This window comes from Heterodontus francisci, chromosome 25 (assembly GCF_036365525.1).
Source record: "Heterodontus francisci isolate sHetFra1 chromosome 25, sHetFra1.hap1, whole genome shotgun sequence".
NCBI classification, from domain to species: domain Eukaryota; kingdom Metazoa; phylum Chordata; class Chondrichthyes; order Heterodontiformes; family Heterodontidae; genus Heterodontus; species Heterodontus francisci.
In genome coordinates this window covers 32646667-32670893 of record NC_090395.1, presented here as the reverse complement: position 1 = coordinate 32670893, position 24227 = coordinate 32646667, and the positions used below count along the sequence as shown (strand labels likewise).

The following is a 24227-nucleotide window of genomic DNA, read 5'->3' as shown; positions in this document are numbered from 1 at the left end:
GAAAACAACCCCAGGCTATCCAGTCCATCTTCATAACTGAAATGCTCCAGCCCAGGCAACATCCTGGTGAATCTCCTCTGCACCCTCTCCACTGCAATCACATCCTTCCTATAGTGTGGCGACCAGAACTGTACACAGTACTCCAACTGTGGCCTAACCAGCATTTTATATAGCTCCATCATAACCTCCCTGTTCTTATATTCTATGCCTTGGCTAATAAAGGCAAGTATCCCATATGCCTTCCGAAGCACCTTATCTACCTGTGCTGCTGCCTTCAGTGATCTATGGACAAGCACCCCAAGGTCCCTCTGTACTTCCTCGGGTTCTACCATCCATTGTATATTCCCTTGCCTTCCCAAAATGCATCACCTCACACTACTCAGGATTAAACTCCATTTGTCACTGCTCCGCCCATCTTACCAGCCCATCTATATCGTCCTGTAATCTAAGGCTTTCCTCCTCACTATTCACAACACCACCAATTTTCATGTCATCTGCGAACTTACTGATCATACCCCCTATATTCACGTCTAAATCATTAATGTACACTACAAACAGTAAGGGTCCCAGCACCGATCCCTGTGGTACACCCTGGTCACAGGCTTCGAGGCCCATTCTACTCAATTTCTGGTAATGGGACAATCTTCTCATTCTAGGAATCAGTCCAGTGAACTTTTGTTGCCCTCCTTCTAAGGCAAATATAAGATCAAAATTGGACACAGTACAAGTGTGGTCTCACCAAGACCCTATATAAATTGTTGTAAGACTACTTTACTGTCACAATCCAATCCCTTTGTAACAAAGGCCAACATACTATTTGCTTTCCTAATTGCTTCCTGTACCTTCTTCTTCTTTGGCCTCCTTGTCTCGTGAGACCATAGGTAAGCGCCTGGAGGTGGTCAGTGGTTTGTGGAGCAGCGCCTGGAGTGGCTATAAAGGCCAATACTAGAGTGACAGATTCTTCCACAGGCGCTGCAGAAAAAATTGGTTGTCAGGGCTGTTTTGCAGTTGGCTCTTCCCTTGCGCTTCTGTCTTTTTTCCTGCCAACTGCTAAGTCTCTTCGACTCGCCACACTTTAGCCCCGCCTTTATGGCTGCCCGCCAGCTCTGGCGATCGCTGGCAACTGACTCCCATGACTTGTGATCAATGTCACAGGACTTCATGTCGCGTTTGCAGACGTCTTTAAAGCAGAGACATGGACGGCCGGTGGGTCTGATACCAGTGACGAGCTCGCTGTACAATGTGTCCTTGGGGATCCTGCCATCTTCCATGCGGCTCACAAGGCCAAGCCATCTCAAGTGCCGCTGACTCAGTAGGGTGTATAAGCTGGGGATGTTGGCCGCCTCGAAGACTTCTGTGTTGGAGATAAGGTCCTGCCACCTGATGCGAAGGATTCTCCGCAGGCAGCGAAGATGGAATGAATTGAGATGTCACTCTTGGCTGACATACGTTGTCCAGGTCTCGCTGCCATAGAGCAAGGTACTGAGGACACAGGCTTGATACACTTGGACTTTTGTGTTCCATGTCAGTGCGCCATTTTCCCACACTGTCTCCTGTACCTGCATGCTGACTTTCTGTGTTACTTGTCCAACGACACTCAAATTCCTCTGGACACCAACATTTAAAAGCTTCTCATCATTTAAAAAATGTTCTGCTTTACTATTTTTCCTACTAAAATGGATAACTTCACACTTCCCCACATTATATTCCAGGCACCTATTTATTGCCCAATTAACCTGTCTTTGCAGCCCCTTTACTGTCCTCCTCACAGCTTACTTTCCCACCCAACTTTCTTAACTGCTGATCAATCCATACTAAAATCAGTACTGTCTTAATTTTCAAATAACAGTTGTTAAATTCGGTAGGGATTGTATCACTATTTGCAGCGTTCCAGGCTAAGGCAGTCACTGGATAAGAGAACGATAGTCGGTGACAGTGGAACCAAGCCTGGAGCTTGACAACAGAGACACTGCAGCAGGTTGGTATGGTCAGCTATGTGGAAGACTGCAGAGAGGTTGAGAAGGATAAGTCACAGGGAATGTCATTTGTGATTACTAAAAGTGATGACGAGTCATTTTATCTGTGAATAATCAGTAGGCACTGATTAAATTATTAAATGCAAATCCGTTAAAACGTTCAGGTTCAGTAACCAATGTGTGAAGTGGCAAAAAAATAAACTTTTCCCAGTGGCTTTTTTAACATGAGTGAAAACTCGCTGCTAAAAGTGACCCTGTTTCACTGCACTGATCTGATCTGACACTTGTAACATCATAGCTCCGTCATTATGCGCTGGGAAGGTGAAAGAAAGACGAGCAAATAAAAAACTCCCAACACCCACACTGCTTTACAACCAGCGCCCCACATGCGCGCAAGCTCCCTCCTCTGATGTCATGACGTCCACACTCGAACCCGCTCACGCAAGGGAGACGGGCGTTCGCATGATCCAATCCATGTGGCGCATTCGGCTTCTGGTGCGGAGCACGAGGCAGGAGGGAGAAGGCGGGACTTCCGGCACAACATTCCAAATCGATGCGGTAGGTGATCGGCAGGCGGTTGGCTGCCCTGTTGTTTTGTGAAGCCAGAGGCCGGGGGGGGGAGAGAGTGAGAGGGGCGAAGGGGAAAAACCCTCGCCATGCGAGTCGGTGTTGCGATTTAAATCGGTTTTTTATTTTTTGTTAAATCGTCTTTCAACCGGCGGACGTTTTTTTAAAAAATGTGTTTATAAAGAAGAGTCGCTGCTGCCGTCTGGTAGTTTCCAGGCGATTCCAGCGGGTGGTGGGGGCCTCTCCAGCGCTGCGTTGCGCGCGGGTGCGTGTGGCCTGGCGTAAGCCTCGGGTGCGCGCACGCACTACACGCACGCGCTGGAGGCGCACAAACAAAACAATTGGAGGAAAAAAAAAGCCCCGGAGAGAATCGGAGCTCTTGAGGCAGCGGAGAGGAGCGAGGCCATGCGGCCTGCCTCAGATACCCTGTCGCCCCGCTACCTCGGCTATTGTTGACACCCGCCGCTTCCCCTCACCTCCCTACACCCTCCCCTCCCCCCCCACCCATCCCCCCGGACACAGTGGGGGGGGAAAGAGGAGGAAGAAGGAGAAACAGCAGGAGGAGGAGGAAGCGACATGGTGGGGTCGGGTCGGGACTGTCCGGGCCTTCTGATACCGTCACTGTGAGGCTGACAGCACTGACCCCTGGCTCTGCAATCAGGTAAGCCTCTGCCTGGCGATTGCAACAAGACAGTTGCACCCCTCGTCTCTTTTCATCAACTGGGGTAGGTGGGAGAGACATTGAAAGTATCCCCTAGACAGGGCTTTTCTTTACTTAAACAAAAACAAGAAATGCTGGAATCACTCAGCAGGTCTGGCAGCATCTGTGGAAAGAGAAGCAGAGTTAACGTTTCCGAAGAAGGGTCACTGACCCGAAACGTTAACTCTGCTTCTCTTTCCACAGATGCTGCCAGACCTGCTGAGTGATTCCAGCATTTCTTGTTTTTGTTTCAGATTTCCAGCATCCGCAGTATTTTGCTTTTACTTTTCTTTACTTATGCGGGTGGGTAACGTTGTTGGAATTGCCTCATTTACTGTTTTAAAACTCTGCCCCCCCCCCCAAACTCCTTTATTAGAATTGCAGTGATCAGATCGGAAAGTGACTGGGTTTCATTGCATCGACTTGTCATTTGTAACAGTAGTTTTCAGTGAACAGAGAAGCTGTTTTCCCTCAGTAACCACCCCCCCACGGGTGGGGAATAGTTGAGTAGTTTAGGAGGATTTTAGTGCCTATTGCTGAGACTTGCTTGTTCTTTAAAATTGTAAATGTCTACCTTTGAGAATTGGTTTAGTCTGTGCTCCTGTTGCTCGTTTAGTGCCACTTTGCATCTATAAATTATTGAATTTTTCCAGACGTGCCAGATTTAGATTTCTAGAGTCAGTGTCAAGTATTGATCCTGTGGACAATGGAGCAGCTGCCATCGAATTTGGGTCGTCATTTACCCAGGCTTGTAAGTCTTACCTGCCAGAATCATTTAAAGCTGAACCTGTTTGTTTTAGCATTAAGCATGCCTATGAAAGTGGTGTCATTAGTCCAATCCAGTGTGTTTTTGGTATTGTAGGATAAATGTTTTCCTGCTCTTGCAGAGAAGTCAGGGTGTAACTTGCTATCTAATTGGCCAGCTGTTTTAAATTATCATGTTTAATGTGTTGAGAATTCCAGTTGCATTTTGACAGTTTGGGCACTTAGATCAAGGATTCGAGCAAGACTGTGTGTCCTGGATTCAAAGTCTAAACACTGAACTTTGAACCAGTGGGGGGAAAAGTTGTACATTTTGGAAATTATATTTACCAGATACTGTTGGTGTTAGGTTAACATTCATTTGGTTCACTATCACTAGTGCAACATCTTTGAATATTTTAGAGAGCTATGACTGAACTCTAATATTATGTTTTATTATTGTGTAACATTTTCATCAACTGATTTCTTTGTCTGGTTGTATACATTGTTTTGTGCCATTAATCTCAACTAGAAAATGTAGCAGGCGGTGATACTTCCAGTTGATATTAAATTGCTACCCTTGGACTTGGGCGGTGGCGGGGTGAATAAATACTCGACTAGAATGCACTTTATCAGGCACAACATGGAGCTATATTGTTTTTTCACGTGGTTTGGTATCAGAGGCAAGGGTTCAATTTCGCCCTTTTCCTTCACTTGGAGTAATCGTTAATAAGGTTAAAACAATGTACTTACGGGGGTTTTCTGTTCACTGAACTCGCCTCATAATTGTAAGTATAGTTCAGCACCTAATAAAGGGGATTATTGGAGCCTGCCTGTGTTTTAATCCAGTGTGGTCATTTGCAAATTGTGAATAAAGTTTCTACTGCAATAACAGTTATGTCACTGTTAGAACATTTTTTTGTGTAAATGTTAGCAATAATATGTATTATACACTTGTATTCATCTGGAAAAACATGCATTTTATTCTTGAGAAGGGTGTCCAGTTTACACAGCCTGTGGGTATGTTTGGTGTGGCTGAGAGGTTCTAATAGTGACTGTTGTGGCATCTGTTGAATTCATTAAGCCTAATGTGATGAGTTCAGCAATTTAGAAGTATGTTAAGAACAATTTCTAATCTTTTCTGGAAGTTGAAGTAAAGCAAACTATGAACAACTGGGGTAAGGACATAGAACTAACGCTATTATAGCTATGTAGCTATCTGGTCTTGTTGAAATGGGGTTCCAGGTATAGGTTTGTACTTGATGTAATGGACCGCTGTTGTATAGGCATAAAGCAGTTAACTGTGAAGTCCTTTTGAGTGTGCGATGCTAAAGTGAGTTACACCATGCCTGGTATATTAATTTCCATGAATCAAACAATCTACATCGTTATCCATCGTGACTGTTCTGGTGCTGCTGGGGTGTCCCAAACAAATTCCTTTTACACATTGGTGTGAATTGTCCCGAACACCAGAATAACTGCATGTACGAGGTTTGTGATTTTTGCGTGTGGCTGCAGAACTTAAATCAAAGCCATAGGAAGATGTATACTGGATAGCAATGTAAAAACTGTGGTGACTATTTAACAGGGCTGGTAGAGGCAGTGATAATTTATATAATGGGCCTGTCTCTGGGAGTGTAGTAGAAACTGTGTTTTGATTTGCTGTAAGTTTACAATGGCACATAATACAAGTTTTTCAGTTTTGGAAGTTTCTTAACTGATTTTGTGTTTGTAATTTCAACTGTAGAACTACCTGGATAGCTCAATGATCTTGGCACTAGAATTGGCCTCAGCACATCTGGATCAAGGAGAAGTAAATAGGCCAGGCTTTCCACTTCCAGACACTATCTGGGGATGGAACAATGTGTGAACATGGATCTAGGACAAGGACAGGTTCAGTTCAGCTGTGATGCCTCTTGCAGTTGAATGGCCTGTAAATAGGATATTGAGACTGATAATTGAAGAATAAGCACTTGGGCAGGGTACCAAGGAGAAGGGAGAAAATTGGCAAAGGAAAAAGTATGGAGAGAAAATACCCACAGGAGTGTCTCTAGAGGAATAGCCTGAAGAGGAGGGGTTACAATTGAGACAGAATTAACTTATACAGTCTCTGGTGCGAGTTGCTGTACATTCGTGCAAAGTGAAAGTTAATATCACGAAATGCACTTAGGTGAGCAAATTGACATATTTCTTCTGATGCCCACTGTTTCTGTTACTTTAATTTGAAATATACAGTGTTTTTCAATGTACTTGTGATGGAGTAACAGAAATGATGCCAGCGGAGAATTGCGATTACACTGTCTACGCTCTGGTATGCTGCTAACTGCCCTGTAGCTGGGTCTGCTTTTATCAGCTGAGAAGAGCAGATGCAGTAGTTTGATCTGTTAATTTGTAAAAATTGAAAGGCGACTTTCTGTACCACTGTTGCTTGTCAACATGGAATATTGAAAAACATAGACTTAGTAGAGAGGCAGTAAGGTAATGCCAGCAACTTTTGTCCAGTGCAATTTGGGCAATAAAGACAGCATTAAAGTCACAGTCTTTCTCGTGGCCTTGCGCCTGTCATCGTGAAGGTTGTGTTGCCTTCAGTTAGGTCAGTTTATTTTTTTAAACTTTAAATCTGTGTGCCTGGATTCATTTGGAGAATTGAAAATAAGGGGAGATTTAACACTGGTTGGGTTAGCAACTTGGCTGGTGGAATGTGAATGTGAACATTTAACCGTATTTTTGGCCTGCTCTGTCATAGCAGCTTTTGATCTGACATTTTTCAGCTCAGAACAGTATCCCTCAGGATTTCAGAGCCATATTTAACTTTAAACTGCTTGTTATTTCAACTGCATGTGGCATCTTGCCTATGAACGAAGCACTTGTAGAACTAAACAGAATTACACCTGCAGATCCAACCCTTGAAATAAATTCAGCTGAATCTAAAATAGAGAAATGGTTCATTTACATGTAGGGTGAGTTATAAATCCAATTCATTGAGCTAGTAGGGTGAAATTTTCTTCTGTCAGTGTGAATACTGTGTTTTTTTTTTGCAAAATAAATTGGTCAAAATGTGAATTTGAACACTACCCCTTTGGTAGATTATTATTACAAGATTATTCATCCAATGATTGTGTAGATTTAGCTATACTAAGCTAAAGCCAGAGCAGTGCCGGTCTTGTTGGGTAAGCAATAAGGTCAAAAGACCAGGCGAGGTATGCTAGTGTTAAACTGGTGGCTGCTTGTAAAAATGTTGATTATGGCACATTATCTGAAAATTTTCCAAAGTAGTTAAATTCTTCTAATAAAAAATGTTTCATTGTTAGGATTGTAGGTTCTTAAAAATATCAATGAAAAAAAAATCTTTTTTTTTGTATTTAGGTGGGTTGGGAATGAGTTGGTTTTTTAAATTCATTCAGGAGATGTGGTTGTCGCTGGTAAGGCCAGCATTTATTGCCTATCCTAATTGCCATTAATATGAACTGCTTTCTTGAACTGCTGCTGCCAGTGTGGTGACAGTGCTGTTCATAAGGCAGTTCCTGAATTGGTTCTTTCATCACTCTGGGGCCATCAGTATATGTCCAAGTCAGGATGGTGCATGACTTGGAGGGAAACTTACAAGTGGTGGTGTTCCCATATGCGCCTGCTGCCCTTGTCCTTCTTGGTGGTAGAGATCTCAGGTATGGCAGAAGTTGTCAAAGAAACCTTGGCGAGCTATTGGAGTGCATCTGAAAGATGGTTCCAACCAATCTAGTGGGCTGCTTTGTCCTCAATGGTGTTGGGCTTCTAGAGTTCCTGTTTACATTGTGAGCTATCTGAAGGAGCTGCTGCTCAACTTGTGGCTCCACTTCAGAACTATGCTCCTGATCTTTGGCCAGCTGGTGTAGAGGAGGCCTCTTGTGGGACAGGGCCTGACAAAGAGGGTCATTTAGAGGTCCATGATGGGCGTTATAACGGTTGGTGGGGAGTGGGTGGGTGTGCTGATGTTTGTATTTGCTCTGGCTGCCGCCTTCTCTTTCGCAGTATCATCTATCCCCAGGTGATTGCTTGGGAACCGGTGAGAATAACATTATGATTTCGTTCAGTTCTTCTTGGTTATGTTGGGATTTTATTGCTTTATTTTAAGCATGTTTAATTTAATTGGACCATAGTTTTGATTACTATATTAATGAGCTTAAGTGACACTTGTGCTGATTCTTGTTGGGTGACATTGGGGCAACTTGGTGTGCACTTTTTGATCCAATTAAAATGGACCCAGATTTCATTACTAAGCCACCACATTCTTTTTCAATTTATGTTTATCTTGTGGCCAAAGAAAGCTGTGCTTCCCTAATAGCTTACTAAGTTTTTTTTTTAAAAAAAGCACTACCTGGTATACTGTTAAACCATAAGACTATGTAGCTCCAATGTATTGCTGAGGTCATTGCTCTCAGCTAGAGCAGCAGTGAGTGTGCTACATTTGACCTCAGCACTCCTAGGCTTAGAAGGGGAAAAATAAGTCAGTGTTTGAAAGGTGTCTATAGAACTTTGGCAAGATTAGGCCTAGGGCATTGGTGAAGACCCTGTTAATTACTACCAAGACCCAAACCTGAAGAATTTTGACTTGGGTAGTATAGCAAACGTTTGTCAATGAATATGGACACTTTTTGTATGGTGAGCATCCTGCTGTAAATTTTTTTTTAAAGTTGGGGATTGGGCCTTTGCCAGTTCTACTCTATGTTGGACAATGAAAGATGTTGACAAGTTTATTTGGGTTCACCTCCCCCTCCACCCCCCCCCCCCCCCTCCACCAATCTCCTCTTTGATGACAAAGCAGAGTTGGTTGAGTTTCTTCGTCTAATCTAGTTTTTTTTTAATAATGCCGCAACCAGAGAAATGAGAAACGGCTAAAATGAATTCAGTCATTATGTAGAAAATAACTATTTCACTTCTGAGAATTAGATTCCCCTTTTTTAAGAATTCATCTATTACTGCCAGTGCAGAATAATTTTACATTTGTTTACATTTATCCGCCGTGCCTTTTCAGTAACTATCTTTGAACCCACTGTAGTATTTGCAAATGAGAAATATTTAAAGCATAGTACTGTTTTTAACCATAGCTAACTGTGCAAATCAAGAACAATACAGAATATGGAGCATTAACCAAGAGTCCAAATGTGCATTGTGTATGTTCTAGTATATATAATCTGCTATAGCAAGGCTATGCTGTCTGCTTGTAGTTTTCAGTTAGTACTATTACTAGTACTTTGGAGCACAAGGATCTTAGTCTCAGATTGATTGTAACTCCTACGCAACAGGCTGTAGTGGAATCTATTATCCATTAAAATAAAAGCAAAATATTACTTATTCATGTGACTTCCTGTGGAATTCTGTACCACAGAAAGCATTTGAGGCCAAATTATTAAATATATTCAAGAAAGAGTTAGATATAGTTCTTGGGGCTAAAGGGATCAAGGGATACGGGGAGAAAGTGGGAACAGGGTACTGAGTTTGGATGATCAGCCATGATCGTATTGAATGGTGGTGCTGGCTCGAAGGGCCGAATGGCCTATTCCTATTTTTCTGTCTTTCCATGTTTCCACCCACATGGGTGAGGCCCTTATATTTTGAGTTGATACCTATCTTGCTATTCATTGGTTTTATATAGTTAATCAAAATTAGAATTCAACAACTTGTATTAATAGCACCTCCAATATAATATGTTTTAAGGTGCTTCACAGGAGTTTTATAAAGCAGAATTTGACACTGAGCCACATAAAGCAATATTAGGGCAGATGGCCACTAGCTGGACCAAAGAGGTAGGTTTTACGGAGCATCTTAAAGGAGGAAAGAGAGGCAGAGAGGTTTAAGGAGGGAATTCCAGAGTTTTGGGCCTAGGCAGTTGAAGGCACAGCCACCAATTTATTTGATAGTGAATAGTATTATTGTAGAAGTAGGAGAAACTGCAAGGCTTGCTTATGAGTTACGAAAACTGCCATCTCAAATAGAATAAACACGGTCAACAACCCTGTGTATGGTATTTACACGTATGTGATTTTTAAAGTTGTAAAATGTATTATGAGTAGTTGGTTTGTATTTTTGGGCCTTTTTCTATTGTGAGGTATTGCACAGTGGCTGATAGCTGAATAAAATTTAATTCCACCTATGTAGGACCAGCATTCATTTTTGTACTTTGTGTTTCAGAATGGTTCGGAGAATTAGTGTGGGAGTTAGGATGATTAATTTGCTTGTGATGGGAGTGTGCACAGCTTTATTTTTAAAGCACCTTGCTAGATCAGGGTGGTATCTTCTTGTATAGCATTAGTTTTATATTCCCATAAGAACAAATATCAGTTCTTTATGATCATGTACATTGAATTATTTTGAATATATATGGATCCAGTGGGAGGAATTTGCAAGCTGTTGAGGGGTTCCGTTGACAGATTACATGCAAGATTCAATTACAGCCTTCAAATAGCACCTTTCTGTATTTACATTTTTCTCATTACAGATTTTTATGAATCTGCTTTTTCCCATCATGTTGTACCTAAAAAGCTGTGAACATATTTCTTCACATAGTTGCTGTGCTCATGCGTTGGATTACAAATACTCTCCTATCTTTACTGAAAATTGCATTGACAAAAGTTGAAGTATGATACTGTAGTGTTTAGGGTATCAGTTTCATCTTTGAGTTCCTGCAGTGTATTGCCTTACTAAGAATTTGCAGTATAATGGGTCTAAAAACCTCATAGACAACACTGAAAGAATTAATCACCCTTAACCTCGCTGCACAAATAGTCCAAAGCAAGCAACATAGTAACTTGAAGGCTGAGTCACTTCTTTACCCCATATTCTGCTTATATTTTGTTTAAGGTATTATTTTTACATAAATAGTGCTGCTGACCCAATTGAGGAGGAACTAGGTGGGAGTCATCACTGATAACCTTGTTAATGTTCCAAGTTGTATGCTGAATCTAAGCAACAGATTTTATCTAATTGCCACTATTTTTAAGAAGCTATTTAAAACTTACTTGAAGTGTAATGGTAGTAGCAGATGGGCCAGAGGTAGTCATACTAATTTGCCTACTGGCCAGTGCTCTGCTATTAATGGTAATGGGGATTGAAATCTCTTTCTACCTGTATTTTAAGTTCTGGTGCCACTATAATTTATATATAGCCAGAAAGGGGGCTGACATTAACATTACTGATTGAAGAACCTAAGCTAAATTGCTGCAGTGACCTTTTAGCATTGCTAATTCAGCTCCTTCACACTATTGAACTCTTAATGTTCCAAATCAGCTTGTTCAATATCTGCTGTACTATTCAAGGTAATGCTAAAATTTGTATTGAGGAACTAGGGGAATCCCAGTTTTTATCAGCTATGGAAACGGTGTACTTTTTTTTAAAAAGAGTTTGAATTGAAATTCACGCAGTATCTTTGAAATAAGTTCTGAACAGAGGATCTGTAAAACATTTTTTAGTACATGCAGCTAGGATATCTGGCAAAGAAATGTGATTGTGTTGTGAATATAATAAACTGAAGATAAATATGTAAATTCCCCAAACCTTGTTTATAGTAGCTGTAAAGCTTCATAAATATTTTACAATGTTTAGGAGTAGACCCTTTGATTTTTCAGGGTTGTTGGAATCATTGTTTTATGATTACTGAGCAATAGGGTTTGGAACACTGCTGGGAAATTCCACTCTAACTTGTTAGTGCAAGTTACTGCCTGATATCTCTTGACAGTAGAAAACAAAGTAACACATTAATTTGCAAATCACATGGGTGAGTTTATCTCTCCGCCTCCCAAACTTCATACATACTTTCTCTTATCTGATATTCTGTGTTTTGTTACAGCTCTTCCATAATATATACACTAGCTAATGTGCTGAGGACATAGCTGAAATTCAGAGAGTTCTGAAGGCTTCTCTTGTCTTATAGTGACTGGTACAACAGGAGCATTTTAACGTCTGTGGACAGCCAGCTATGTCCCACTAGTATTACTGTTGAAGTGTTCTTTTTACCATATACAAGGACCATGTCTACTGTATATAGCTGCATTTAACTGGGAAGACAACATTTAAAAAGCCTATGCGATTTAGAATAGAAGCTGATGAAATTACTTAGCTCTTTAACAGGCCAATCAAAAATTGCTACTGCCCTTCGCACAGTCCTATGTGGCATTTCTATCATAAAATGATACGAAACCTTAAGCCTCAAGTTTTGGCACAAAGGATAGATAATGTACCCTTCATATAAGTTTTTTTATTGCATTTATAGAACTTGAAACTTAATATTCAGCATGTTCATAAAATTTGGTTGCTGTCTCAATTTTCTCCTCGCTACAGTGTGTTCTAGCTTTTGTTGCATTGAATCTGTTTTTCTTTTAACTGCAGTTGATTTAGTAACCATGGTGAATTGCCAGTGTTCAAGATTCCAAATGTTCATTTGTTCCAAAATTGCAAAAGCAGTTTTGATGCTATGGTGCCTATGCAGTTAATGCAGACTTTGCCAGCTTGGTTGGGAACTTCTCAAATGTTCCAGTCATTGGCACCAGGAGAAACTGCCATTCGTATAGTCAGCACTGTAGTATTTAGGGGTCCTAAATAAAGAAGTAAATTGGCTGTACTTAATTCCCATGCTTGTGGCTATTTTAGTCTTTTCGATTATAAAGGTTGTAAGCAGTTTTAATCAACACAGCCCTTAAGGTTGCAGTGCTTTACAACACTGTGGGTAAAAGCTAGTGGACAGAGTAGACCAACAGTGTGACTACTCATTGGCTTCAGTCTTACCATTATTTAAGTATTGTCTTCAATCTCCACCAAAAAACTCATTCCCTCACCATGTGTTCCATCCCCCTCCCTGGCAACTGTCTGTGACTGAACCAGACCAATCATGACCTAAGTGTCACATTTGACCCTGAGATGAACTTTTAACCACATATCCACGCCATCACGAAGGCTGCCTATTTCCATTTCCATCACATTGCCTGTCTCCACCCTGCCTCAGCTCTTCTGCTGCCGAAACCCTCATCCATGCCTTTGCTACCTCCAGACCTGACTATTCTAACGCACACCTAGCTGGCCTCCCACTTTCTACCCTTTGCAAACTTGAGGTCATCCAAAACTCTGCTGCCCATGTCATAACTCACATCAAATGCCATTCACCCATGACCCATGTGCTCGCTGACCTACAATGGCCCCCAGTTAAACAAAACCTCAATTTTTTTTTTTAAATTTTCATCCTTGTTTCCAAATCCTTCCATGGCCTGGGCCCTCCTGTCTCTTAAGTTGCTGTAGCCCTACAGCCCTCCAAAATATCTGCAGCTAGTCATTTGGAGTACAGAACTTGAGTATTGCTGGAAATAGAGACATATTGTTGAAGCGTTTCATCTTGCGCTGATCAGGACAATTTGCAAGAATAACCAACGTAAGGGAAAACAACAACTTATATTGTATGAGAAGAGAGTGCTGATTGGTTGGCAGGTGAACTCTGGTAGAGGCATTGCCATGGAGAATGCACCAGTTTACAGTGATTGACAGTTAACTGTCAAGCTTTGTTTGAAATTCAAACCAGGCAGCATGACTGATCAATAAGTTGTTTTCCCTTACATTGGTTATTTTTGTGGATTGTCCTGATGAGTGCAAGACGAAAAGCTTCGACAACATGTCTTTATGTTCAGCAACATCTACAACTCTTCTAATTCCAGCCTCTCGAGCATCCTGATTTTAATCGTTCCGGTGGCTGTGCCTTCAACTGCGTCGGCCCTAAGCTCTGGAATTCCCTTCCTAAACCCCTCTGCCTTTCTATCTCTCTTTCCTCCTTTAAGACACTCTTTAAAACCTACCTCTTTGACCAATCTTTTGGCCATCTGACCTGATATCTCCTTATGTGGCTGAGTCATATTTAGTTTTATAATGCTTCTGCGATGCACCATGGGATGTTTTGTTACATGAGATGCACTATATAAATACAAGTTGTCGTTGCTTCTTTTGGCCGTCTTCATTATGTCTGAAACACAGGGCAGAAAAGATGGATACGTAAAGCCTCATCTTTCTGGTATTCCAGCTGACCTAGCCTAGCATTAAATTGTATTTTGACTGCTCCTAATTTCTTTGATTTTTCTACTTTACCTGATAGTTTGATGCAAATCCTAATCCCTTTTTAAAAAATAGATCAACTCTAATATGTTTGAATTGTCAGCTTAGCTTATTTGGTATGACATTCAATTTTTGAGTCAGAGTATAGTGGGTTCAAGTTCTTTCTGAGGAAATAACCGAGATTGATGCCAGGCCAGTATTGATTGAGCACTGCATTAATAAGGTGCTCCCCTTTAGGGGAGATATTTAATTGTCTATTTGTCTATTTTGCTAGTTCAGGTGGATGTTAGAGATTCTGTGGCATTATTCAAAGAAGGATAGGGTGTTCTCCAGTATTCTGTTGAAAATTTCTCCCTTGACTTAACAGCACAGAAACATTAGCTCATTCATTTCATTGTGTTTGTGTGGCTTTTTGTGTCTCACCCCATATAATGTCCTTTTTGAAGTAGGATGGCCAAAATCGTGCATAATATTTCAAGTTAATTGTGACCAATACATTATAAAGGCATTGTATAATCTCTGGTTATATTCCCATTGTTATTGAGAATGGAAGCGCTGATCATCTGAGCTCAAACTGTTACTGCTTAAGAGTTACAATTGAACAGTTAACAAATCAGCAACCTTTAATTTTATTTGGAACTGAAATTAAAATTCTGAGTATTTTGGGAGTTGGTAAGGAAGGATTTGGTGGGGTGGGGAGTATCTTGTACATAGCATGCTGATACAAGCTTTGTGCACTTTATGCAAGATTGTAGCTATCTTGTACCAGAATAACTTTTTTCCCTGTAGTGTGTAGCAAGGGGTGAAGGAGGTTTTGTTCATGTGGGTGGGAAAAAGCTTTAGTAACTGGCGAACTCTATCAAAAGGGAGCAATGAGTCAGCGGGAAAATTAAAGTAAATAAAACAGTGACTTAAAAATTATAAGAAAATTGCCCAAAAAAAGTTATACCAGGACAGATAATCCAATGTTAGTGACAAGTGAGTGTGGCGTTTAACTTGAACAACTGTTACAGGCATGTTGCACAGTATGGAAAATTACTGAATAATGCACAAGTGAGTTATGTAACTGAACACGAATGAATCACCATTTTCCTACGCAACACAATTTATAGATGTTTAATAAAAGTTTTATATTTACACAGGTTTCTACTGGAAAGTAGGGCAGACTGATCTTGGTGACTTCAAGAGGAGAAGTGTGCGGAAGCTGAGGTAACCTTTATAGTTCTGGAACCATCATTCATAAGGAAGGAGCCCACTACTGTGTGGAAGGAGTTAGTTGGTTAACAAGAAGCTGCCTTGGAGGTGGAGTTGCTTGGATTGGAAACGGTACTTACTGTGGGAGAAGGATTTGTGCTGGGGATCTGATTTGGGAGAAAATTGGCTGGTGTGGAAGGATTTGAGGACTGGAGAAAGTCTGGCTACTTCAGGAACTTTGTCGTGACAAGAGCTGCTGGTGGAGTGTGGTGGCGTGACTGCTGCTTATACAAGGTGGGTGTGTCTTCCCTCGTGAGTGGTTTTATTTTGTTAGTTTATGTACTTCTAGGGGGCCAGAAATAAGATAAGCAGCTAGTCAAAAAGATATCTGATGGAAACAGGCAAGGAATTTACAGTAACTCCACAGTAACTAAATGTGTGTGATGGCAATAAATGATGAGGTGCATGTAAAGGTACTGGTCGGCTCCCATGGAACTGGTGATGGTAATGCTGTTTTATAATGTTTTATAAAAAAAAGTGTTCAGTAACAGTATGAATTCATAAGTGCATTCTTTCTCAATGGTGAGAATTATGACACATGTAATGCGTAAAGCATTGGGTAATTTTGTGTGCTTTTTACACAAGGGGTATTTCTGTGCCTTGCGCAGGTAAATGAGACACTGCTTAGCAGGCATTCCAATCAGTAGAAGTTCTCAGATGTTTCTCCCTTTTAAAAAAAAAATTGTAACACTTTGAAGTCTGAGAATACTTTCTGTGCTTTCTCAGGTCAGTTAGGTGGTTGCTTTTAGATCCCCTGAGCCAGGCTGACTTTATTAAAGTGTAACATGCACATCCAACACCTGAGAAATTATGAATGTGTCTGTTGAATGTTTGAAATAAGAACAGTACATGCTGAAAATGCACACCTGGTTAATCGGCACCTGGAAGGTTAATGCTGGGTGTCCAAACTGTGACCCTTCTCCCTGGCAGCCCAGGACCTCCTTTTATTTGATTTTTTAAAAAATTCATTTGTTTGCCCTGTTTTTAATTTTGAGAGCCTGGAGATTTAGCAAAAAAGCAGTTGTTGGCTCTGTTGCCTTATTAGTAGATATTTCTTAAATGAAAACATAAAGATGCATTTGTATTTGAGGCCGGCGACATATATACTTGAACATTATAATTTCAACTTTTTGTGGCCCATGAGGCCATGTGGTAGGCACCTAAGTGGTCTACAAAGAAAAAAGCTTGGATACTCCAAAGCTTTAGGAAAAACCTTTAAATTAAAAGTGTCAGAAGTACTGTTTGGAGTTGAAATAGGCTAGTTGCCCCATTGAGTCTACTCCTAATTTTACTAACTGGCAACTTTTCTGAAAGGGACAGACTGGTATTAAGAATATGCATTAATAATCTGACTTCCAAAGCAAGTATCTGTGCCTTTCAAAATTTTTACTTTGGATCTTTGGAAGTAATGTGCTCCACATTATTATTATCCTTTGTGTGGTTTGTGTTTTAATTATCTTAGCTTGAATTCAAAGATTGTGTCCCCTTGTTCTGCAGTTCCCAATAGTCACAAAGGCGAGAATGTCCCTTTTTTATTTCAACTCTGTGCCCAAGCTATTTCCTATGCATGTTGCAATTCTTTGAGCTTCAGTTTTAGCTAGTAGTCTTGCGTATGGAACCTTATCTAATGAAAATCCATAAACATGATATCTCATTTTATTTGCAACCTTAGTTACTGTCAAAAAAAAATCATTAGACTGATTCCCTTACCTATTACAAAACCATGCTGACTCTCCCTAATCAGCTTGCTCGTTCTGTCCCCGATGATGGATTATAGTAATTTACAAAGTAATTTCTTGTGATTTAAGCTCACTTGTAGTAACTTGGTGAGCCCCTTTTCTGAGTAAAAGATAAAAGGTTACAGCCTCCTAATCCTTTAATACTATGCTGGATTTTTTTTTTGAAGATTATGGAGTTCATTTTTCTGCCCAGCCACCACTTCCCCATGCCTGGCTGTAGACAAGGACACCACGCCTGAAATGCACTGCCCCATTTCCGGCCCAGGAGAAGTGTCATTCCTTGTCCCAGGTCACTAACATAACCAGAGGACACCCCAGTACAGGCCCACCTCTGGCAGCATCTAGCTTTGTCAAAAAGGGGAAGAAAACGTACAACATGGTGGCATTTTGAAACCCCCTAGCATCTCCCACATCAGGAAGGGAGGTGAAAAAACAGGAATGCTCCCTCTCAGCTAATTTGCTGGGCTGGTGCCTACTTCATGTGCAGGTGCTCTATTCTCACCCCTTCCCCTGGGAAAGCTGGAAATCCCAGAGTAGTCTAAAAGCAGACTCGATGTTGGAAGTCTTTTGTCTAAATCTATTTTAATGTGCCCACCTCCCTTTTCTGTTCTTTTATTCTTGCACTGAAAAGAAACTTAACCTTGATACCACCTGCAAGCTTTTTTTAATTACTCCCTTTACCCTACTTTTTTAATTGTTTTCTGTAATTCTGCCAGTCTTAATTCCTGTCACTATTCCTTGACCTTGTATAAGCTGCTTTTGTTTAATACTGATCTAACCGTTCTTTTAGATTATGGTTGCATAACCCTTTTGCCTTTCAGAGGTATGTACTTGATTTGGGATTTACAGATTACCTTCCTGAGAGATCTTGCTGTTGATCGATAGATTTACAAAGTTTTTCCCACCCTATTTTCGTCATTACTTTGTCATTCCTTCAGGTTTAGCTTTGTGCAGACTTCAAGTGCCACAGTTTACAAACGAAAACTTGTTTTTATCCTTTCTGTCTCATCCAACCTGATAATGAATTCTTTTGTATTATGCTCACTATTCCCCATATGCTTGTTCATTACCAGATTGTTAACTATTTTTGGTTTGTTATTGGAAGTCTTCAGGTTGTAGATGCACTGCTTTAGAAAACTGTCCTGAACAAATAAAATAAATCTTTGTGCTTGTGCTGCTAGTTCTGCCTAATGCATATAAACATTAAAATCTCCTATTAGTATATTTTCTTCTTGCAGGCCTCCCTAATTTGCATGAATTCCTCTTTTTAAATGATCCCAGTCAGGGGATCCATAAAATATTCCCATTGAAACTGTTTTTTCCTTTCAGAAGTTAACTAATCCATTTGGGCATTTCTAGCATTTGCAACTTAGCTCTTTATCGCTAATATTGGATGTTTGAATATGGATTAAATGTAAATCTGATTTTTGTAAAGGTGTTGATGCTTCATTTGTTTAATTAAAAAGTGCATTTTGAAGTAACTGTGCATTCACACTATAAATTAGAATACATTGGTGTGAATTGGATAAATCAGGTATGAAGGCCAGAACTGATTCCGAAGTGAAGCAGAACGGAACTCTGACTCCCTCCTCCAGGGAGTCTCTGAGTTTTGTTGTGACGCAAGCTATTGGATGCAGATTGCAGCATCTCCATGAAGCAAAACTGCTTCATGCTGGTACTGCAGATATATTGTAAATGCAGTGCTGATGGAAATAGTGCCTAATGTATAGTAGCTCAGAAAATGTTCACCCTGGGCTGGATTATTGCATCCTTTTTGTATAGTAGTCAGTTACTGTAGACATTCTCCTCAAGAGCTACTAGAGAGGGGTAATCACAAATGGACTAATGTTTCCACTGTGTTTGCTTTGAAATGGGGAAGATGGTGGCCAAAAGAAATACATCTCTTTTTTTAAAATATATTTTAAAAAAGCCACACATTTCTACTGATGTAAGAAACATTTCTTCCTTTCTCCTATATGGATATATGGCTCCATAATATTTTGCAGCCTTCCAGTAGTTCACTCATTCTTTACATGTGGATCTAGACTAATGGGAAGGGGGACAGCATTGTATTGGACACACTCCAGACATTTACAAACATGTCCTTTCCAGAAAGGACCATTAGGAGAATTTCAGTCCCTGCTCCAGGACACTGAAGTCCATTGTATCATCTCCACAACTGACTTGTCTTATGATCAGCAAGCTCAGTGCTGCTCAGTTCCTGCTTTTCCTACTCTACACCGTGCATATAGCTCTGAATACTAAAGTTTAGTTTTCCTTTCTCCTGTTCTTGTCTTTGCACAGTTTTCTCACCACTGAGGATACTGCTTCCACCTGAGTTATGACTCCACAAGAGCTGGTGGACAATCAAGTAACCATCTTTTGTGCATGAGCTTAAACAATGATTGTCAGCAGACTGTATGACTGGTGGGAGCAGCACATCTGATTTTAATTCCATCCTTCTTCGATGCCCATACACAGGTGTTTTTCAGCAGTTGTCATTAGGTAGCAATCCAAAGCAGAAGCCCCAATTTTTGATTGTTCTATGTGGTTTAGAGCATTGAGACCAATTGTAGCACCTCACCTGCTACCTTGACTTAACTGAGAACTCCATACAGAGCAGAATCAATCATCAGACCTTTTGGTCTTATGACTTCATGCTACATCATAAGATGCATCTACCACATATTACTTTTAGATACTGAGAGATCTAGTGTAATAGTTGCAATTGAGTAAAGTTTTTAAATGGTAACCAGCTGAAAATACATAGGTTGCAATCTGATTTGCAGGTTACTAAAATGTGAAACCTGTGTATTGCCATTTTTCTTCACCTAATGAATATTACTGCTGCATATTTGGCTCTTTAGAGGAACTTTTTGATTTACAAACTTCTGGAATCAGAAATTTGCTGAGTTAATATACAGTGAATATAGCACTGAATATATTTAAATCTTTGGTACTGCTTTCTATTAAAGGGTTTTAAAAGAAAAATATTCATCTCCTAAAAGTACTCTACTTTGGTCACCTTTGGGAATGCATCCAAGCATTTGAATATTCAACTTTTCAGTTACCAGTTTTAACAGAAAAGGTGAATAGTGTTCTTTCAAAGGCAGTAAACGCTTCGATTTTGTTTATCTGTTGAATAAACATCCAGATTAACTGTTTTGGCTTCTCTATAGATTGCTCGTAATTAGAAGGGAAAATTTGTTTTGAGACTTTTTAGTTTTGTGAGATATATTCATCAAGGTCTTTAACTAAAAATGTTGTGATATCTACAATTCTGTGTACATGCAGAGCTCAAATGTAACCAAAGAAGTTTATAAACCAATTTGTCTTTTACTTTATTTTTTGACAGGTATGGCCTCACAATTGCAAGTGTTTTCACCAATGTCAGTAAAGTCCAGTGCCTTTTGCAGCGTGAAGAAATTGAAAGTGGAGCCCATCAACTGGGATGCAACAGGACAAGGCTGCACCACAAAACATTGCAGTCAGAGCAAAAATCCTTCAGTGACTCAAGGGCAAGCAAATCTAGCCCATCAAGCATCGAGCAGCATAGTGGTTTATGAACAGAATTTACACCTCACCACCACCACCTCTGGGTTGATCCCAGTTACGAGTGCCGACAGTGGGGCCTGTACGGCGGCCCTGTCTGTGGGGTCATCCAACGGAGTGCAGAGCTTGACACGCAGAAGCACAGTGACGCTGTTGGATACCTATCAAAAATGTGGACTGAAGAGAAAGAGTGAGGAGATTGAAAGCAGTGGCAGTGTGCAAATAATTGAGGAACACCCACCTCCGATGCTTCAGAACAACACTGGCAGGACTGCGGTGGGTACTACTGCCACCACCACATCAACTGTAACGTCAAAGAATGGCAGTTCCACTAATGAAGGGGATTATCAGCTGGTACAACATGAAATACTTTGTTCAGTGATCAGCAGTTATGAGGTGTTGGAGTTTCTTGGCCGTGGCACATTTGGGCAGGTGGTGAAATGCTGGAAAAGGGGCACCAATGAAATTGTGGCTATCAAAATCTTGAAAAACCATCCCTCCTATGCACGGCAGGGGCAGATTGAGGTGAGCATTTTAAATCGGTTGAGCACCGAGAATGCTGATGATTACAATTTTGTCCGGTCCTATGAGTGCTTTCAACACAAGAATCATACCTGTTTAGTCTTTGAGATGCTGGAACAGAACCTGTATGACTTCCTCAAACAGAACAAGTTCAGCCCTTTGCCCTTGAAATATATACGGCCCATCTTGCAGCAGGTGGCCACGGCCTTAATGAAACTAAAGAGCCTTGGTCTAATTCATGCAGATCTGAAACCAGAGAACATCATGCTGGTGGATCCGACCCGTCAGCCCTATAGGGTGAAGGTCATAGACTTTGGTTCAGCCAGTCATGTTTTAAAAGCAGTTTGTTCCACGTATTTGCAGTCTCGGTATTACAGGTCAGTGAATGTTTTCTAATTCTCCTTGGAGCATGTGTCATGTTTGTGCATTGGTTTAAAACATTGATAAAGGTAATGATTCATGACTAAACCAAATTGATTTGAAATAAAATCTGTATTTGGGGGGTATTTCAATTGGGAGTGGGTTGCAGGGGAAAGAGCTTGCATCAAACCCCTTGTTTCCCACCCTTGATCTCACCAATTTGAGGCATGGGCTATGTAAACTCTCTGACCTTGTATCCATCCCATTGTATAAATTTATTTATCCAGTGCTCCCATTTGGGAACAGTATACAAAAAGAGCATGGGTTGGAGATGAGATGGACCATTACATCACCAATTCTCTAATCTGTGTGCCTTTTGGCAATAAAATTCATGTTTCCCCTCTTCCACTGGGATGATTTCAGAGTGAGGAATACTTGGGCGGCGCAGTGGATAGCACTGCAGCCTCACAGCTCCAGCAACCCGGGTTCAATTCTGGGTACTGCCTGTGTGGAGTTTGCAAGTTCTCCCTGTGTCTGTGTGGGTTTCCTCCGGGTGCTCCGGTTTCCTCCCACAAGCCAAAAGACTTGCAGGTTGGTAGGTAAATTGGCCATTATAAATTGCCCCTAGTATAGGTAGGTGGTAGGGAAATATAGGGACAGGTGGGGATGTGGTAGGAATATAGGATTAGTATAAATGGGTGGTTGATGGTCGGCACAGACTCGGTGGGCCGAAGGGCCTGTTTCAGTGCTGTATCTCTAAACTAAAGATCCAATCTATGACCTCATCAGTGGAACAATAAAATAGAAATGAAAACAGTTGTTGGGCAGGAAAAAGATGGTCAACTAAGTAAATGCAGTCTCCACCACTTAAAACAAATATGTTTAAAGTTGGCAGTTGCTAATATCGCAAAGTGATGACTGCTATCCATTTGCGTTAACACCATTTCAAAGTTGTCAGTTATGGTTTCTTGAGTACTTCTTTTGGGCAGAAACAACTATGCTTACTCACTAGTTTGCTTAATCAACCAGGTAATAATCAGCCCTTTAGACTGGCGCAGTACTAATCTCATTATATCAGTGATTGGTTTGTTTTATTCACTCCTTCAATGTTAAAGCAGTGGAGCTGCATACTTGGGCACTGCTTGAAATTTAATTTAATTTAATTGATTCCTTGGGTGAGAGTGTGATCTTGCGCTCACAGTTAAAATGGATGTCAGATTCGATAATGAAAAGCTGGAGATCAGAACTGTGTATTCTTGGGGGTTGGGTGGTAGAGATGGGTGCAGTATTTCCTCCAAAGTATGATCTGTGGTTTTGATCTCTGACTAAGGGAACTGTTCATACTTTATAATGGCTAACAATATGGCAAATTCTTAGGCAATAGGGCTCCTAGTTTATGTAATACTCTGCGGAGCGCTTAATGATATGAGCTTAAAGGGAGTAAAATGTCTCACTGTCATACATACCAGCTTTGAAAATACATTTTCGGAAAGAGCTGATTGGTACAGCAAGTAACCATATGAAAGTCTTATCAAATGTTATACTGGCCATTGCATTTGCACAAGTGCAACTGCTATGAATGGTGGGGACTGTACCTTGGAATCTGGATTATTATTTCCTGCTACTTGTGCTTTCTCTTGATTTAAAACTCTGTGAGCTGCAGCGGTCTGCAAGTTTACATGTAAAAGAAATATACACAAAAGTGTGGTAATCTTTCTCAACACCCATGTAACGATTCACTAGTTGTCAAACTAAACTGTACACTTTAACTTAGGAATTAAAGAAACTGTTCTCATTAAGCAGTTGTTAAATGTAATTTGCAAAAACATTTTATAGTAAGTTTGAAATGTGGAGCAAATTCCATAACTGGTTAAATAATTTGATCAGTCACGGGTTTCCAAGAATATTTGCCACTTAATCCGGATTTAAATTTAGGCAGTGAATTGAGGGAGATCTTTTTGAACTTGCACATTTGTTAACGCTAAAAATTATGTTTCAAGTCAAAATTTCCAAGTGCTTTGGCCACAACAGTTTTTGCCAAAGAGTTTAGATTCAAAAATGAACCATATTTTGCAAAAAAAAAAAAGTGGTCAATTGCAACCCTTTTGTAGGTAGTATATTTCAGCCATCCAGGGATGCAGTTAGTACCTATTTGGTTTTGTATGAGTTGCCAATAGTTTTTCTGCTCTGCTACCAGCTATTCTGGTGACTTTACCCATTTGGTATTTCCCTCGGAGGTTCTCCAGGTTTTTGTAAAGATCTGTCTAAATTCCCCATCTCCTCCCAAATACGTTTTCAGTGCTGTTGCTTTATACAGAAATCTGCACTTTCATCTGAAAGCAAGGGAAGTTGGCAAAGGAAGGAACATTTAAGCCTTCTAGCAGTGAAGAGAAATTCTTCCCAAATCTTCTATATATAGACTACATTTTTCTGTTCACTTAGGTTGTAATCTAGTAAGATTTAATTCTATTTTGAGGTTAAATTTTCTGAGCTGTCAAGAGAGAGAAGATAACAACACTTTTTTTTCTTGCAAAATGTTTATTCTGTTATGGCCAGTTGAGGAGGGGGGGGGGGTGGGGGTGGGGGTCTTTGCCCTTTCTCTGGTTTGACCCCAATAGGATTTATCCTTTTTTAACAGTGGTTGAGCTTGCCACCTCTGTGAGCACTTGCTCCTGTTCCTCGAATGTAATTGCAAAAGAACCAGACAGGTTTTCTTGAGTTTAACAAGAAAGAGGTAAGTTTATTACACTT

The 24227-nt window shown here is 40.5% G+C and overlaps 1 protein-coding gene across 5 annotated transcripts in view; it reads left to right on the top strand.

Annotated features, from left to right (window-relative positions):
• Positions 1-2572: 2572 nt before the first annotated feature.
• LOC137383806 (homeodomain-interacting protein kinase 1-like) overlaps positions 2573-24227 on the top strand; it is a 420703-nt gene continuing 399048 nt past the window's right edge. For 2 of the 5 annotated variants that reach the window (XM_068057040.1, XM_068057038.1), the window contains exons 1-3: positions 2573-3204; positions 15192-15537; positions 20398-21493. In XM_068057040.1, coding sequence (XP_067913141.1) covers positions 20400-21493 — 1094 coding nt within the window. In that variant the 5' untranslated portion in view covers positions 2573-3204; positions 15192-15537; positions 20398-20399. Of the gene's footprint in view, positions 3205-3917; positions 3995-15191; positions 15538-20397; positions 21494-24227 lie in introns of those variants that run through there. The other 3 variants (XM_068057042.1, XM_068057041.1, XM_068057039.1) reach the window with 2 other exon arrangements.